Raw genomic sequence first — 17,992 nt, 5'->3', positions numbered from 1 at the left:
TTAATGGTTTTGTAACTCAAAGTCAACGTCTCATCTGTGTGCGTGGTGGAGCTTCTCCCTCTATTGTACCTATGTTTTACTTATTCATTTGATTTCTTTATGTATTTGTTTCCTGTCCCAGGCGATGGGATGTGAGGTTAGACAATGTTGCCCTCGGAGGTGGGGTGGGTTCTGGCCTCCTCCTGGCTTCTTTCTGGCCCTTTGGCAGCACAGTGGGGACCTCTGGTGGGGACGCCTTAATGCAACATTTCTGATTCCTTTTCACCATATCGTGCAGCCCTAGTGAAAAGACATACAGCTGTATTCAGATGCTGCACTCACATGATTCCAGCAGTGAGTACCAAGTGGTGTGCACAGTGGAGTTCGTTCAGAGGTAAGGGTTAAACTCTCACAACCTCAGGAATATGAGTTTTACATGTTGACTTTTTTTCTTTCACAAAAGAAAACTTCCAATCCATAAGCCTGATTATACGTGTCATGTGTGTTGTGTGTGTCTGACACTTTTCAGGCACCTCATAGGCACGAACCCTGAGAGAGAAACAAAATGTCAAATGTCACAAGGCCACAGGGTGACTTGCACAGAGAAGCAGGCTGCAGTGAACCGGCATGTCCAGCTTTGGATGTACAAAAAAGTCCTTTGCATTCGGTGCGAAGGGGAAACATTGTTTCTTGTGTGCAGCAAGTAAAAAGACATTGCATTGATGGCTTGCTGTTATCTTTATTCGATGTCCAAGTGAAACTGTAAACAAAAATTCAAGTCAGAATTATTTTTAAACCATATCGCTGCTGTCTGTCACTCAAGTTAACTATAAAAAAAAAAACTATAGTAAAAAACTATATATCGCTCTGGAAAAAAAATTAAGAGAAGCTGAAATCAGCATCTCTACATGTATGACAGCCATTTCATTCCAGTCTCTGTTGAATTCCAGCACAAGCGCACCTCATTTTACTTAACGAGGTAGGTGATCACCTGAACCATATCTAATTTAACGAGGAACAGTCTAAGAACCACTGCTGTGGTCATCACTGTCCTCTTGCAATAGGACCAGCTGGATGGCAAAAACTGCGTCTTTTTTTGTTATTCAGACCAAATATCATTTTCTGCAAGTAAATGCTCTGAATGACAATATTGTTGTCGGTAGTTAACAGGATAAAATATCATATGCATCATATGAGTATTCATTTTACTCAAACACATACCTAAATATACTAACACGAGAGAAACTGATCATTTTGCAGTGGTCTCCTAATTTTTTCCAGAGCTGTACATCATAAATAAATTATGGCAAAGAAACAAAGTCAGTAGGCTATTTTTTTTTGTACAATTCAAAATATGTTTGTTTACATTTGATCTGAATTATTTTCATGATTTTTTTCATGAAAAAGACAAAACAACAAAAAAAAGAAAAGTGACAAAACAGCTAAACCTTCAACTCATGTATTGATTACAGTTCTTCTGTGTACCAACAAATACCTGTCAGGACTCTTGACAGTGACAGAATGCTTCATTCCAGCGGTCTGAGGAACCTTCCTTTTGTTCACATAGGCAGAGGCTGTGTTGAACCTTGGTGAGCATCTCACCTTCCAAGTGAAGTTCCTAGAAGCTATGGTTACTCCCACATGTATGTTGGGGTCAACACCCTCAAACAAAGCTTCTGGAATACTGTCACAGTGGAGACGAGTCTATGGGCCGGCTCACCCATGTAAGAGAGCAGAGTAAGATCCGTTCATCTCTCCACACTTCACTCATGGTGTCCAGAGCTCGGTGTCGAGCCGCGGGTAGCTGAGATCGAGGAACTCTGCGAACTCAGTCGAACTCCTCCATGTCTACCACATTTTCCTGAAGATGAAATAAAAGGTTGGGTGATGAGTATAAAGAGAGGGAAATGATGCGCAACATATGCTGCACTACTATATATTATACTATGTACTTTCATCATTTGCATAGCTTTATTGTATTTATTCATGTATTTATTAAATCACTCACCCATCCTCCATGGTTCTGGACCCAGGGGGCAAAGGACTCCATGTAGCACTCTGCATAGCCTTGCATGCGCTGGGTACCTGTGGTTGTCACTATCCGCCGTGATACCTCCATGGAAACAGCCATGCGTTTCAGCGTCAGACTGGCCGTCGGCGGCAGGGTGCTGGCCTCGGACACTTGACTGCTGCTGAAGGTATCCAGCAGCTTAGCAAATGTGGCGTAGGAGAGACGTGATAAGCTGGAGCGCAGGAAGGGGTCTGAATTGATCTGTAAAAAGATGTGGATTTAGGAGTATAGGGAGTGCCAGTTTACATATTCATACAGAAAAATCTACATGCATCTGGCATTGTTTCAATTGTTGCTGTGTTTTTTCACAAGAGCTTTCGGTGAATGGACAGTACTACCATGTTAGGTAGCAATAAATAGCTGCTGAGCAACAAAACCTAGCAACTGTTACCCCAATGTAGCTTTACAAACTTAATGATGAACCAGTGCCTACCTTAGTGTTCATAGAATCTCCCTCCAAAGAGAGCAGCTCAACAAGCCGGTGCACCACTGCATCTTTCTCACACGCTGATAAACGACGGAAGCAACAACATCATGAATGATCAATGAAAGGGTTGTGTAGGACTGAAACAAGCTGTGTTAAAAAGGCTGCTGGATTATCTGCGCTTGTGGCTCAGGTACCCGTACAAACCTAACACAAAAGTTGTCTGTATATAATAACATAACAAACCTGGTTTATTTTGACAGAGGATGCAGTAAACGGGCTGAGGGCCCCTGTCATTCATCCATACCTCAAAAGCTCTTCCAGTCAAGGCATAGCTTATTTCCTTTCAGTTTCAATTGAACTTAATATTTGCCAAGAATAAAAATCTGTAACATTACATACAAATTTAAAAGAATTGGCAACTTTTAAAAGGCTTATTGAATTAGCTTTAAATTGGCCCAATTTTAAAATGTCTGCATCAATTGCAAACTTTTCCAATTACAATACTTCCCAATAAATCCCATAAGGGAGTCTACTAATGGTCAAATTATATTTTTTAAGTTAAAACTTTGTATATTTGTCTTGACATGCATTTTGCTACGTGACAGGAAAAAAAGACACAAAGACTGTCCCCCTGTGTCCTCACTCTCCTGGATGACCTGATAGTCTATAGAGGGAGGGAGCTCAGTGTGCAACAACAGACAACGCAACAATGACAACACTGGACACACTGCAGATGTTAAGAGAGGAACTGCAGACTGGTTACGGACACACTGCATGTGCTGTGCGTAACGAGCTAACTGGCGATTTCGTGCCTACGCGCCAAGTAAAACTATGGACAGAGTGGTCGCGACAGATCAGACACGACAAGCAATTCAATGCTGTGTGTGTGTGTGTGTGTGTGTTTTATTACCTGGCTGTGCTGGAGGGCTCAGTTTCTTACTGCAGGTGGACTCGTGGGCAATCTTATCCAGTTTCCCTGCTACTTCATCAAAGAACTCAGGAGGGTGTTCTGCATAAACATGAGGCAAAACACACAAGTACTGTACGTGCAACTAACAAAATAATGTAGTTTATAGTTTAATCGTTAATGAAGGGGCTTACTGGGAGAGACTATGGTCGGCAAAGGCCCCGGATGTTTGTTAATGGGAAGTGTGTTGGGCCTTTGCGGATGAGATCCAGCCCCATCTCTTTCCTTCTGCTTCTCTAACTTTCTCCTGAAGAACCTGGAGATCTTTCTTTTTATCTTCTTTTGGTTCAGCTTCTTCTCATTGTCATCATCTTCCGATGTGGAGGAGGGGGATATGGCATCATCCTGCGGGAACAAGTTTTTCTGCTCATCATTAAGGGCCTGACGATTCCTCTACGGGTGTGTTGCGAATATTTTGGCTGATCGTGATCACCTGCGTCAACTGCAAAAAACGGTTTTGTTTTTCATTTGGGTACAGTGCCAGATTAAAACAACTTCCTTACCTCTGTTTGCCCTCTGAGGCGTGACGGTTTGCTCTTGGTCTTGCGACGAGGGAGCTGTTTAACCAAGTCCCTGAATCCAGTCTTCTTCTCGTCTGCAGAACTGACACTTTGAGCCTTCGGAGCTGACCCATAATTCTGCTTTGGCTGTGGCTTGAAGCTAGCACTGGAAAGAACAAAGGTAATCGAACAACAGGGCTAGTAAAGCATAGGCATACCACAATTACACACACTTTTAATTTAGGGCTATAAAATTAATGTTGATGCATCATGGATCTTGATAATTCAGGTGATGATATATATACAAAAAACACATGCCCAAACCAAACAGAAGCCCTGGGTGGTGGGTTACCTGCTCTTGTAGGTACCTCCCACTCTGCCAGGCCTCTCCGTCAGGGGGATAGACAGCGTCCGATTGAGGAAGGCTTTGAGGACTAGACGCGTCTCAGTCTTGATCTCCACCAGAGAGACGGACGAGATGGAAGAGTCAGAGTACTCTGACATCACTACATCGCAAAACAGAGAGGCAGTTTATACATTAAGTGGGATCGCTGCGACACTATAACGAGTTTCCAGCAATCTAGAGATAAAAAAAAGTTGTGTCCGTGTTCCATTTCTGTACTGTTATATGCTTTAATTTTCCCACTGATCAGTTAGCAATTATTTTGTGCTAACTGGACAGTGGTCATTTCTTTTCTTTTTTTCCTTAGACACGTCAATCAAACCCCTTTTAAAACTGCACACCCATCTTAACCTCATCTCTTTAGAATTGTCATTGTCCGCACAGAGCCACTGGCATACCTACGTGAGCTGTACATCCACGTTTGTATTCTTTTGGTCTGCTTGATAGAAGTGGATAACCTGCTGGCTTTAATTTTCCATGTGTAATCTACTAGCTTTATAGTTTTGTATGGTTTGCTGGAGAATATATCCCAGGGAAGCAGAACAACGCAGGGTTAGTTTTGACATATTGTGCTTAGACTTCCTGCAGTGTCGCCAGACAGTATCCTGGACAATTTACACTACCTGGATTTAAATTTCTACCTAACTTACTTACTTGGACAGTCATTATAATCATGGGTTATAAGTTTAATAAGTCATCTGTGAACATCTGCCCTTAAACATGAGATATTTTATCAAAGGTGACAATACACTCTTTGTAATGTAACTGAATATGACTGAACTGCTCATGTGCAGGTAATTAAATACTCATCTATTTCCTATTTTAAAGAAACTCCTTTAAAAACTGCAGAACACTGGGTGAGCTTATAGGACAAGTTCATGGCTCAGGTTGCATTGCCTTCTATGAGAGACAATTAACCTAAGTGACAAATATCAGAAGCAAAGTTAAAACACCTGCTTGGCCAGAAAGGTAATTCTGCCCAGCTCAAAGTTCACGACGACAATAAAGCATAGAAATGTAAGGCTGTGACAGTGGCAGTTTAAAGAAACACAAGCTCCTGTTCCCTGCTGTATGGCAGGCAACTGGATTTGTTTCACTTTCTCGAAGATGTTTCACTCTCAACCCAGAGGCTTCTTCAGTTCAGAATAAGTGTGTGTGTGTGTGTGTCTGTGTGTGTGTGTGTGTGTGTGTGTGTGTGTGTCTATAGATGCCAGCTGATATTAAACCTCAAAGAAAAGGAAGAGGTATGAAACACGGCAACGGGACAGCGCACAAGAATCTGTACCGGCCGGCCTGGCGGGGACGGGGCGGGAAACACTCTCCGGGCAAACTTTTAAAGCCACAAGGAAGTACGAGTTTGTTTTTGTTTTTCAACACACTCTGTAAAACTTAAATGTCTTTTCTATTATTATCATTATTTTCTTTTTCTTTTTTTTTCTTTTTTTTTACAGAAACACACTACAAAAAATACGTTTACGCGTGGCTATAACGTCAGGGAAGTCTATCAACCTATCACCGAGCTGACTTCTCCGGGACCTGCGCGAGGTGTAAATACGGAGTTCAATTAAACACGTCAGTCATTTTCACAGGAAGTAACTAAAGGACATACTACAGTAAACCCCATGGAACGTTATTTTCGCAGCCTTACCTCTTGGTGAGTGTCCGGACGGGTTCTGCTCACGGTCCTCTTCCCTTCCTGTTTGTGTGTTCGGCTCCGGTCGTCAGGGGAGGAGGAGGAGGAGGAGCGACGCGCCTCCACTGAAACCCCATCGCATTCATTCACGGTACGGATCCCTGGAGGGGACATGGAGGTGTTCGGATTTTTGAAACTACAGTAATTCACGCAGTCGGTTAAATGCAGGCCTATTATTATGGATCCAGAGCAGCTCATAGTTTGTATTACTTATTAATAATCACTACATTAAAGTGTTCAACAGAAATTATTATTTATTATTTATTATTTATTATTTATTATTTATTATTTATTATTTATTATTATTATTATTATTATTATTATTATTATTATTATTATTGGTGTTGTTGTTATGTGCAACAGTCCATGATGAGTGTCCCAGTGTAAGTTGTATTAGCTATTCTGATGATGGTCATAATGATATAATATATAATGTATGAAATAAGGTTGCAGCAGTGTCTGCAGCCTCTGACGAAGGTTGTGACAGGAATGCTACACTTACTAAAATACCTTCAACCCTCCATGACGCTCTCGCACAGACCACAGACCAGACTGAGCATGCTCCCTGCATTCAGTCACCACAATGTGAAATTGGAAACTACAGCTCTGATCAGCACTCAAGATTCAAATGAGGCATCTCCCTAAATGTCTCTTTTGTGTATTTCAGAATAATTGCCTGAGGCAGAGCAAATTAATGACCCATCCATGTACACCTAACTCTTTGTAAACTTGCACATCTTTCAGCAAATGCAGTTACAACTTGCTGTCATTTAAATGTAAGGTATTTTTCGGGCTTGTCCTATCATTTCTGATTTCTATTTTATATGTAATCATATTTTACAGTAATTTAAATGCTTATTTGTTTATTGTAAATTATATCTGGCAGGCCAACCGCAGTACCTTCAAGGCCCTACCACACCCAACACTTTGAGAATCACTACTGTACTTTATGTGCCATGGTGGGTTTGCTGTGGCAATGTCTATCAGGCGTTTCAAGATATGAAATACTTGAAGTACTGTTATGTAATTGTTCTAGCATTTTACTAAATGCTGGTGACAGGCTCCACTTTTTGGATTCATTCAGCTTTTACATGAACTTCCCTGATGTACTGAAGTCTGTGGACTTGATTTGTGAAATGGTCAAAGAAGTCTCTTACTGACATTACATTTGATTTTACAGCATTTTTATTAAGATATGCAGGGCTCGAGTTACATCGTAATGAGTATTCTTTGCATTCTTGATATAAACAAGTTAAAAGAAACATGTTTTCCAGAGGAATTCTGGTCCAAATCCCTCATTAGTGACAGTGACAATGACCACCTGTGTCTCTCTCTCTCTAGTTTGTGTGCTGTCACTCCTTTTTATAGGCTTATTAACATTTAATCACTGCTGTGATCTTCTTGACACAACTGTTAAAAGAAGTAGGCTGCTGTGTATGTGGGAAATTCATGGACTCAGACCACGTAATGAAGTGAAGCCACTGAAAATGGCGATGTCCCAGAGTCGTTGCATGAGGAAAAAACGTATCAAACGTTGTGAAATGGTTCCGGCTAATTCTAAATCGTTCAATCATTCAGTATAAAATACAATACATTACACACAAGATGATGTCTTTTTCCTTGTAAAACCTGTCGGTGTGTCATGGCATCACTGTCTGTCTGTCGCGTTTAACTTGCGTCTGAGTCTGTACCCCATTTAAAGTCCGTCGTACCTCTCAGCAGCTGTTCCAACACTGTTTCAACTGGTTTCACCATTTACCTCAAACTGATTAGATAATATAAGATATTGCGGGTAAACATGTCAGAGCTTACAAATACAGTAAAAAGTAACTAATAGAGTCTTCAGATTTGTTCCGTTAGGAGAAACTGAATTAACTTTGTGAAACACTGTCTACAACACAGTCTTAATTATTTGGGCCTTCTTGTTCATTTGGCAAACTTTTTTAAATATCTATTTTTTTGTGTAATGAACGTGTTCCTAGTTATGTATGAGCATACTTGCATAGAGAGCGGGTAGTAAGATCAAGTGGTCCCAAGGCGCATGGGTGCACATCCAATGTCAGGTGTCCACGTATGTTCGGATCACTCAGGACAGACGGTAAAGCCAAACAGAAACAGTCTCTTTCTCAGAACACGCCTGTTCGGCCAATTTGCCAATAAGCTGAAGATAGAATAACAGCATGTCTATGTTCATTAGTGACTAAGGAATTGAAATCCAGATGGAGCTACGGCCATCCCTGAATGTTAGTGTATGCAAAACACTGACATGTTCAAGATAAGGAAAAAGAAAAGACAAGTTGTCAAGAAACACTGATGTCTTATTGATTTATTGATTTATTTCAAACACATGAAATAATCAATCACATAACACTAGCAGTCCTTAGCACAGCCCCCCCCAAACCTGTCCAGCGTCAATGTTGTATTAAAACACTGGTACAAGGATTGGGAGTGACCAGACCAAGAAGCCCACGAATGAGGACAGTGCAATAAAATCTCTGCTCTAACAAGTCCTGGGGTCTGTTAACAAAGTCTAACAGGAACGTCTAAAAACAAAATAATTTAACAGTCCTTCAAAATAAAGCAGATAAATGCAGTGTGCTCGAAAAACAATCACACCAAATTCCAGAAAACTGCAAAAAGTTACTTTAAAGACGTTTAGAACTCGGTGATAGGCAAAATGACTTACCTGCTACGCATTTGTTTCTTGGGTCAAACATTAAACAAGATAAACAGAACGTGTGCACTAATCACACATTTCTGATACGTTCCAGTGACGGCGGTTTAGTCGTCCGTCTGCGTTGCGGTATAGATGCTTACCTCCTGCAACGCAAAGCCATCTCCCTCCCTGGCAGCGAAGCGTCTGCCCTCTCCAGCTCTCGTTCGGCTATATTTGGTGCTTTTCTCTGCCCTCGTCTGTGCCTTCTGCCATCCTCAGTTGTGGCGCCCCTTTCTCCCTGTCCATATCTTACCCCCCACCCCACCCCCAGGGTGCCAGGCAGCAGGGTGAGGCCCTTCCTCTGTGACAGGAAACTAACAGCAAACACCCGGAAACCATTAGCAGGAGGAGGGGGTTAATGAGAAAGGGAGAGATAAAGAGATGCAGATGTTGATGGCTCTGAATAGAGCTCCAGAGGTCGGGAAAAGGTCAATTAAGTGTTAAAGTTTGATGAGCTATTAGACACTGGAACTGTTTTAACTGTTTTTTAGACTCAGGTTTTTTTAGACTTAGGTAAACACCTGTTTGAATTTACCTCAATTAAACTGATTTGATAGGGAGAAGAGGAAAGAATAAGGCTGTAATTGAAGTTTGACTTGACTCTAATGTGCATAAGATAAAAATGGCTTTCAGTTCGATCAGCGATCCCTTCACCATAGAGAATTGTTTTATGCTGATTATTACTTTGTTTTGTCATCTCCTACTGAACAAGGACCACAGCAATTAGATGAGACAGAAAATAAACCAAATGTCAGGAGAAAAAATGTTCAAAGTAGTTTAATAGAGGTATTCTTACCTTGGTATAACCATAATAATATGAGGTAGTTTCTATCAGCAGTGACTGTGCTAAAGACATAGGTCTAACACTTATGAATACAATTAAGAGAAAAGTGTATATATCTCTCCCAATTAAAATCTGTTTTACAAGGATATGTGTTGTATTAAGCCATGCCCACTTTAATCTATTATAACCAAATTACAGGCATCAACTGAGTCATGATCTTAGATCTTGTTAACGAGTTTCATACAAATGCCTGCAGCCGACTGCAAGATTGCAGAATTTCTCAGGACTGTACATTTCCATAATCCATAATTTAGGAAGAAAATATTTCATTTCTGAACTTGGGGATTTCAGACACGCAAACACATATGCACACACACATTAAAAAGGCTGTTATAAAGTTCTCCATCCATCCATTTGTTGTTGTTTTGTTTTTTTTTACTTTTACTCCTAACTTTTGCTTTTACATTTAATTCTGTATTATATCCTTGATTCGCTCTGTGCTAGCATGTGCCAGTGAAGCTGATCTGTGTGAAAGACTGTGCTGCAGGAATCGGGATGGAAAATGATGGCGAGCTAGAGGGCAGGGTGCTGATGGAGTGATAGTGACAGACTCATGTTCAAAGAGTGCAGATAAAGGGAAGTGTTCCTGATAACTACTGGGCGGGCTTGCCTTTCGGGGATAGTTGTTTATGAAGGAGGCCTAGTCCCTCTTATTATCTGCTATAACATCCTTTACCGCGCTCATCACATCATTAACTCCAGACTTTATTAACTGTGTTACCATAGCAGTCCAGCAAATATATCTGGCCATATATGGTCTGGTCTGGACCGACGGGTATGAACAAAGATGATAACTGCAGGCTCGGCTGGGTGGTCAAGGCTCTATTTATGTTTTGTCTGTCCAAGAAGATGTGATTCCCCCCTGGTCATGCTTATCATGATTCATTTATCTGTTTCTCTTTCCTCTATCTATATCCTAAAAGACAATGCTGCAGAAATATGTTTTTTTGTGAATGTTTCTAGGTTTTAGCTCTAAAATCAGCATGAACCATCCCAGTTTGTGATGCTTCCAGTCTGGAAGCTGAGTGGAAGTAGCAGTGGAGCAACTTTTTTCAAGTGATGAGATAAGCTCTCAGTGATGGTGATACCAAGGAACCTTTAACAGGCTGAACACACGGGATGCCCATGTGCTGTGTGTCTGCTGCTCGCTCACACAAATGATGGCGTGATTTTTTTCTTTTAGATATATATATATAATGCAGCAGATGATGGTGGTGTGTTTTTCTTCATAGCATCGCCTTCTTCTGAGTGATTCTGATTAATAACAGCTGGTGACTTTTCTGGGTCCATTATAACAGAGTTTGTAACAGGTCCCAAGACCAACAGCACAGCTGTTTGTAAGTATAAAGTGAATGGCACAGTTGTGTCACTGCCACGATCAGGAAGAAAACACAAACCTCACCTGCAAACCACGAAAAAACTGGTCAGGACAGTCGAGAGTCAACCAACAAGCACCAAGAAGTGGTGTGTTTTGCAGAGAAAGGTGGCCGTGCAAGAAAGTGGCCCTTGTTCCAGACGGGGCACCTTAAAGCCCGACTGAATTTGCTGCTGATCATTTGCATCACTCACAAGCATGGTGGCGTTAGTATTATGCCATGGGGTTGCTTTCCTGCCAGTGGATCTAATCATGGATCAGCTAGAACATTCGGTCTTGCGTCCAACATGTGTAAGTGGTAAAGGAATGGCTGTATCAGGCTAGAATAGAGGTTTTTAAATGGTCTTTCCTAGACCTTACTTGAACCACATTAAGAACATGCGGACTGTTCTTAAGAAACAAGTTTATGTCAGGAAGCCAACATTTTTCGCTGAACATAGTTGAATTTTTAACCACAAGAGGAGTGGTTAAAAGTGCGGCCAAGTAGTATAATTATTGTGGTTTTTGATCAGCTGCTGTTAAATTCATGATGTTTAGTGTAGTTGCTGGCCCATATAAGATCTGATGTCGTGCAGAAGTCTGCTTCCCAGTCAGATAATGTTGCCCCCCTGTTAAAATTGTGTTTCCTGCATTGCCATCCAGTGGTGCAGGTTTAGGTCAGCAGATTGCACACGTAGCAATGGTAAAAAATGACTCCAATCAACACAACACCAGATAAAAATAAGTGCGATAGCTGAAGAACGTAGATTCAACATTCTTGTTTTATCATTTTGTTGAATGTGAATAAAGAATTTCTGTATATCTATTTATTGTTATGGCCTCTTGCGCCCTGCCTGCAGTCGCTACATGCATTTAGAAATGAGTAAATCCATGGTGAAGGCCCCCGAGGAGCAACAGCGACATTCATGATTACTTATTAACCACTGAGTATTGTTATGTTTGTACATTTCATACTTGATTTATCAGGGAATTAATTGTATTGTATGCCTGCTTGAAAAAAAAGAAGTAACTCCAGATAAAGTTAAAATAGGTCTGATTAATTGTTTTGATCCCATTTTCAGAGAAAAAGAGAAGTGAAAACAGAAATGCTCTCTAGGCGGCAGTAATGCGACGTGTTGCTGAACAAGCGGATACCGTCTGTCACAAAAGTCCAACGAAGAAGAAGAAGGCGGAAGCAGCAGCAGCAGCAGCACAGGAAGTGGTAGAGAGAAACACAAGACGACGACGAAGTGTTTGTTGTGGCGGTGGTTTGGTGCCTGTGAGACACATTTCTTCCTCCGGTATCCTCTCTAACCACTTCTGGTAATAACTCCGTTGTAGAGCTCTTCTTTAAATGTCGTTTCCCCCCCTAATGTTTACGTGAGTGTACTTTAATGTGTAGCAGCTAATGTTGACATGTTAGCATTGATGCTAACAGCAACATGAACACAGCTGTTCTTCTTTGCAGCGCTTCTAGATTAATTATCTGACCGAGTCTGAAAAAGGAAAAGAAGGCACCAACAAACTGAACAATGACTCGCCACGGAAAGAACTGCACGGCCGGAGCTGTCTACACGTACCACGAGAAGAAGAAAGATACAGGTGAGAGTCATATCAAGCTAGCTAACTGTCCACCAGCTCAGTCCTGTTATAGTACCAGACTCGTTAAGTTCCCATCAAGGCAAAGTCGATGTTTGAGTCTTTTTGTGTCTCAACATCTCAGCTATTGTCCATCTTAGTCAAAAAGGCTCAGCTATTTTGTATTTTAGCTTTTGAAATTTCCCAGACATACTCATTCTTCATGATAACAATAATAAAGGTTTGTGACATTGATGTATGTAATTAAGAAATCAAATGAGTTAGGCTGCAGCTTTAAATGACTTGGGTAACTGATGAATTGAATGTCGCACCTGTTATAAATTTGACTTGCACAAAGCAGGTTGAATTAATTCACAACCACTTTTGCTTCCTAAACATACATTGATATCTGTGAAGTTTAAATGATGTAGTGCTACACTGTGCTGATGATCAATGACGAAATTAAGTGTTACCTTAATTTTTTTGAGCAGTGTATATACACAGCATTACATGTATAATTTTAACCTACTTCTGCCTCATCCTCATGGCTCTACTGTTGCTCAGCGGCATCTGGGTACGGAACACAGAGCATTCGACTAGGCAAAGACGCAATCAAAGACTTTGACTGCTGCTGCCTGTCCCTGCAGCCATGCCAGGATCCCGTGGTAACGTATGTTTCTTCTATTTTATGTATCTTTCTTCACATACACACACAAACACAGGGCCCTATTTAAATAATTTATGATGCATGGTCTAAAGCAAATGGTGCAAATACGTTTAGACCTGACGGTCTGTTAATCTAATCTAATAATGATCCCGCTGGAATTGTGCCATGACTTACCTCAGTAGGAAACAGGATGGATAGGATGAAAGAGGCTTTTTCGTGTATGGTTGCAGCATTTCTTTCTTCATATAAGATGCTGAAGACACTGCTAGTTACCATATTACTGTTGTTCGGTCCTGTAACTCTTCTTGGTGTGTTGAAATGTGTGACAATTCTCTTTTATTTGATGACTGAAAGATCTGTTTAGTTGTCAGACTGTGAACACCATCACCCAAAGACTCCAGCCGATGCATGTCTGTTGCATTCAGGCACCAGTACAGTTTTGCCCCATTGTCCAGCAAACCGCCAATGACTTGTTTTGAGTCTGGCAAAGGGCATGGAACTAAACACAGAGTGAAACCCAACACACCCCTGTCCCGCACTTTTCCATTTACACAGTCGCCGTCTCACCTCTTCTGATGCTCTGTTACTTACTGTGGTGGAGGATCAGAAGTGGAGCGAAAGTGCGTTCAGGGGCGCTGATGGCACATTGATATCTTAAGACCAACACACCCTGGGGCGCAAGTACATTTGATATATACACATTGTTGGTGTTGGGCATGAAAATGACAACTGTGTTTGTCTGGAACCAGCAGTGACACTTACGCTGCACTATGCACCACTTTGGGCCAGGCATAAGATGGAGACCATACAGTCACACTCGATCATAAAAAATTAACATAAGACCGCATACCTGAACATTGTATGTATTGTTTCTGTTGTGGTCCACAGGCCAGATGGATACTTGTATGAAAAACAGGCAATTCTTGAATACATTCTGCACCAGAAGATAGAAATTGCCAAAAAAATGAAGGTAAGCCCTGCATATCTGTTAAGTCCACACTCTATCATCTAATGAGAGAATTAATGAATTTGTAGTAAGCGCTGTCCACAGCATGTGAACAACAAAAAAATCAACATGTCCGAGCTTCATCAAAGGTTGTCAAGCTTGCAGAACTGAGATGGTTGATTGATTGATTGACTGACTAGATTATAACTATAGTTAGTTTACACCTAACCTGTTTGCATGCTTGACTTACCTGTGTGTTTCTCCTCTAATAGGCTTATGAGAAGCAGAAGAAAGTGCAGAAGAGCAACAGCCAACTTGAGTCCAAGTCAGAGGAAAGGGAGAGGGTGGAGAGGTTTAAAACCAGGGAGAACAGCATTGTGTCCAAGCCCATCAACCCGTTCACATCTGGTACGTGTCACTGGTATTTGTCTTTCATGGTGTTGCCTCATGTCTTCCGTCTCTAACTTGCTAATTTGAAAAAGTGGTTTACAAAAAAAGGGAACATTCGCGTCCATATTAGGACACACAAATGGTCATTATTGCAAAGAATCTCTCTATGTGAAATATTTCACAATTTTGCCTTTTGTTTTAATTTGGATTATTATGTCTTATAGCTCATGAAAAATACAGTATCTCAATATGTTGGAAAATAACATCAAACTCAACAAAAAAAAAGTATGATACAGAAATGTTGACCGTAAGTTAATTTATTGTTGACCATGGTGTTACTCTGCTTGACTGGCCAGCCAACCTGCCTGACCTGAACCCCACAGAGAATCTATAGAGGATTGTCAAGAGGAAGATGAGAGATATCAGACCCAATAATGATGAGAGCCTGAAGACATTTACATGCCAATAATACCTTAAAGTCATAGTGCCACCTAGTGGCAGTAGGAGGTGAAATGTTTTATACACGTTGACTGTAAAAAGTAATGGACAGAGGGGCACATCAGTGTACATGTCACGCCTGAGGCTGGTCTGTAAGTAACTGCAAGACTTGCAAGATTCTGCAAGTGATGATGATTTTAATAGCGGAGAGACCTCCCCCTGACTGACCAGCTGAGCAAAGCCTTCATTTTCAGTGGTTGTAATGGAGAATACAGTCATGTCTTCAGCTTTCCTATGTGGTAATTGCTTTTAAGTTTGTCATGCTTCCAGTCATAATTGATGGAGTAATTTATGTTTTTAAATGTGTTGGCTTTGTTAAACCGTAGAAACAATGCGTAAAATGCTATTGTTTGTCCACTTCAGGGCAGACCAAAGGAAGTGAGAAGGGCGGCACAGACAGCTCAGGAGAATCCTCCACCAGTGCAGCTGCCTCTTCCAGCCAGAGCCTGCCCAGTTTCTGGATTCCTTCACTGACACCAGAGGCCAAGCCCACCCTCATCAAAAAACCAGTGAGTTACTTTTCCTACCATGTCCGGGCACAGTTTGCTAATTCTTGGTCTGAAGGTAACATGTCTTCCAGTGTTTTACACAAGGGGATTGAACCTGACCAATTTTACATCAAGTTCCCCATGGTAATATTTCTAGGCTGGGCTTTAAGTCTAAACTGAAAGCAGGTAGGTTATGGTTTATACTCTTATAAATGAAAAAATATAGTTGGTAAAGTAAGTAAATCTTGTACGTATAATCAATACAATGTACTTACAGCTGTGGTCATGAGTTTACACACACACTTCTGCAGAACATGTATATCATGGCAGTCTTGAGTTCAAATTATTTCTGTGTCCAAATCAATGGAACATGTACAACTTAGTCCCAAAAACATTCATGAGGTTTGGGTTAATAATTAATTTATTTCAGGTCTAAGTGTAATATATCTTGCAACCTCTAGTGGCTTTAGTGACATTATGTGGGGTTGAATTGGTTGAAATGTTTGCTTTAAATGTTGATGTCATCTTGATATTATCTGTCTGTGTACTTAGTGCATCTCTCTGTTTAATGTTGACACTATTTTGTCGGCAGAAGTCAGGTTGACCCAGGATCCAAAGATCAATAGCAGACATCACATTTTCATTCAGTTTCCTTTTCACCCCCTCTGTATCTTTCAGAGTAAGGCTGTGTTATGCCCCATGTCAGGACGACCAATCAAGATGAATGAGCTTATCACAGTGCGCTTCACCCCACTGGACTCGAGCCTGGACCGCGTGGCCCTGCTCACCCGCCAGGTCAGTCTGCATTACCTTGTTGACCACCATCATGCAACGTGGTCAGAAAATTAAATTTCCAAAAACAAAGAACATGTTCAACCCTCTGGCTCTTCTGAACAACCTCTCCTCGACATACAATGCAATGTGCCACTTTTTCCTGCTTGTTTATTTGTCTTGTTTTAATGTCTCTTTGTCTCATGTCTTTTTTTTTTCCCACTCTGTGTCACTCTGATCATGCCACTTGTTTTGTGCTGCATCAGTTATTATATCAAAAACAAATTTGTCACACAAAAGACTGCTAAATTGAAAAGAAGAGGGATAAAAATCGCTCCTTTTAACACAGGCAACTTCACAAAACATCTAAGAAACACAACTCAGAATTCAATGAATTTGCTATGGCTAGCAGCAGGACAAAAAAACGCAGCCATTTTCCTGCTGCTTTCTCTAAAAATTGATTGTGGTTGTCTTCTTATCTTTCAGGTTCTCTTTGTCACACATCTGCATGAATAGTTACTTGATGGAGGGGGTTTTCATGTATGTCTAACACTACTTGAATAATCCTGTCTTCACTCTTCAGGACAGATATGTATGTGCAGTAACCAGAGACGTCCTGGGCAACAGTGTTCCCTGTGCTGTTCTGCGAACCTCGTAAGTGCCGACATGTCTGCCTCCACTAAGACATCTGCTACATGTTCTCTGTTAGCACCCTAGGGCGATAACTGACACAATGTCTGTCCTTTATTCAGGGGTACTGTGGTAACTCAGGAGTGTGTGGAGAAGTTGATCAAGAAGGACATGACTGATCCTGTGACTGGCGACAAACTGTCCGACAGAGACATCATACCCCTGCAGAGGGTACTTATACACTTTTATGTTGTCGTTGGTTGAAGAACAGGGAGCTTGTTAGGGCGCCGCAATTTTTGCCTACTTGCATTTGTAGCTCAGCACTACGCCACACCTCTCATCACTCTGACTATGTGTAGATCATGTTTCATTGCTCGTATGATAATGTAGGTAAAGTTTTCAAAGAGAGTTAACATGATGCTGATGGTCTGTCATGTGTTTTGACAGGGTGGAACTGGCTTTGCTGCCTCCGGGGTTGACCTCCGTGCCAAAGAGGCTCGTCCAGTGATGCAAGTGTGAGTCGATGTAGGATCTGAAGACTGTTGAACGTTATCTCAAAGTTTATGTACATCCTAAGTGTAGTTCTGTGGAGTGCAAAGGGTGAAATATTTTTTTAACGCACTCCTCTAAATGTGTCGAAAGCTTTTCACCGATTTTGAGGAATTTTGTTGTTTGCTTGCATACTTTTCTTGTTCCCATATGATAATTGCTTTTCTCCATCACAGTTGTTTTGTCTGTGAAATATCCAATTCCCTCTGAGATGTCCTTTGTCTCTTTAATAGGCTGATTGTGGCCTTCCTGACTGTCTGTAGAAGACAGAATTATTGTTATTTTGTATTATTTCAAGGTCAGTTTTGTAACAACAATAACTCATGATAGAGCTACTACCGATGTGTTTGGGTGGGGGGGTCAGATAATATTTCAGAATAAAGAAAGAGACACAACTGTTGCATTAATTATTTCTGCGGAGCTTATTCTTGGCAAATGATGCAGTTTCACCTATCACCTCATCCTTATTTTCCTCCTCTTCTGACCCTGAATCTTCCTCATCAGGTGATTCTTCCTCCTCA

At 41.1% G+C, this 17,992-nt stretch overlaps 3 protein-coding genes across 8 annotated transcripts in view; 1 reads left to right on the top strand and 2 right to left on the bottom strand.

The window, feature by feature from the left end:
• The window catches only part of LOC119015380 (cytidine and dCMP deaminase domain-containing protein 1-like), a 542,642-nt gene that overhangs the window by 434,240 nt on the left and 90,410 nt on the right, over window positions 1-17,992 (bottom strand). The gene's annotated exons all lie outside the window — the stretch shown is intronic.
• Window positions 7-6,130, bottom strand: bcl2l12 (BCL2 like 12). Of its 2 annotated transcripts, none has more exons than XM_037091323.1 (9): window positions 5,996-6,130; window positions 4,297-4,450; window positions 3,948-4,110; window positions 3,579-3,789; window positions 3,388-3,486; window positions 2,484-2,557; window positions 1,988-2,251; window positions 513-1,840; window positions 7-279 (listed from the first exon to the last, which is right to left on the bottom strand). In XM_037091323.1, exons 2-8 carry the CDS (start codon window positions 4,446-4,448, stop codon window positions 1,808-1,810), a joined length of 996 nt encoding a protein of 331 aa, XP_036947218.1. In that variant the 5' UTR covers window positions 4,449-4,450; window positions 5,996-6,130; the 3' UTR covers window positions 7-279; window positions 513-1,807. The 2 variants fall into 2 exon arrangements, with proteins under 2 accessions (XP_036947218.1, XP_036947219.1); XM_037091324.1 differs by lacking the exon at window positions 5,996-6,130 and adding an exon at window positions 5,633-5,789.
• LOC119015387 (nitric oxide synthase interacting protein) lies at window positions 5,996-17,878 on the top strand. Of its 3 annotated transcripts, none has more exons than XM_037091325.1 (11): window positions 5,996-6,131; window positions 12,037-12,255; window positions 12,423-12,556; window positions 13,097-13,202; window positions 14,088-14,169; window positions 14,418-14,553; window positions 15,397-15,542; window positions 16,200-16,316; window positions 16,876-16,946; window positions 17,045-17,153; window positions 17,370-17,878. In XM_037091325.1, the coding sequence occupies exons 3-11, from the start codon at window positions 12,487-12,489 to the stop codon at window positions 17,439-17,441; spliced, it is 909 nt and encodes a 302-aa protein (XP_036947220.1). In that variant the 5' UTR covers window positions 5,996-6,131; window positions 12,037-12,255; window positions 12,423-12,486; the 3' UTR covers window positions 17,442-17,878. The 3 variants fall into 3 exon arrangements, with proteins under 3 accessions (XP_036947220.1, XP_036947222.1, XP_036947221.1); XM_037091327.1 differs by having other exon boundaries at window positions 6,004-6,131; window positions 12,037-12,277; XM_037091326.1 differs by having other exon boundaries at window positions 6,005-6,131; window positions 12,037-12,334.

This window comes from Acanthopagrus latus, chromosome 24 (assembly GCF_904848185.1).
Source record: "Acanthopagrus latus isolate v.2019 chromosome 24, fAcaLat1.1, whole genome shotgun sequence".
In the NCBI taxonomy this organism is placed as follows: Eukaryota; Metazoa; Chordata; class Actinopteri; order Spariformes; family Sparidae; genus Acanthopagrus; species Acanthopagrus latus.
Note: the sequence above shows the minus strand (reverse complement) of the source record. Positions and strands in the feature narration are given on the sequence as shown.

Bases quoted from the DNA above. Each gene is read 5' to 3' on its own strand.
- bcl2l12 (XM_037091323.1), bottom strand. From the start codon at position 4,448: ATGTCAGAGTACTCTGACTCTTCCATCTCGTCCGTCTCTCTGGTGGAG. The intron at 4,111-4,296 runs GTAACCCACCAC...TGTTCTTTCCAG, and splicing joins GGAGGTACCTACAAGAGCAG to TGCTAGCTTCAAGCCACAGC. The intron at 3,790-3,947 runs GTAAGGAAGTTG...TTGTTCCCGCAG, and splicing joins GCCTCAGAGGGCAAACAGAG to GATGATGCCATATCCCCCTC.
- LOC119015387 (XM_037091325.1), top strand. From the start codon at position 12,487: ATGACTCGCCACGGAAAGAACTGCACGGCCGGAGCTGTCTACACGTAC. The intron at 14,170-14,417 runs GTAAGCCCTGCA...CTCCTCTAATAG, and splicing joins AAATTGCCAAAAAAATGAAG to GCTTATGAGAAGCAGAAGAA. The intron at 15,543-16,199 runs GTGAGTTACTTT...TGTATCTTTCAG, and splicing joins CCACCCTCATCAAAAAACCA to AGTAAGGCTGTGTTATGCCC.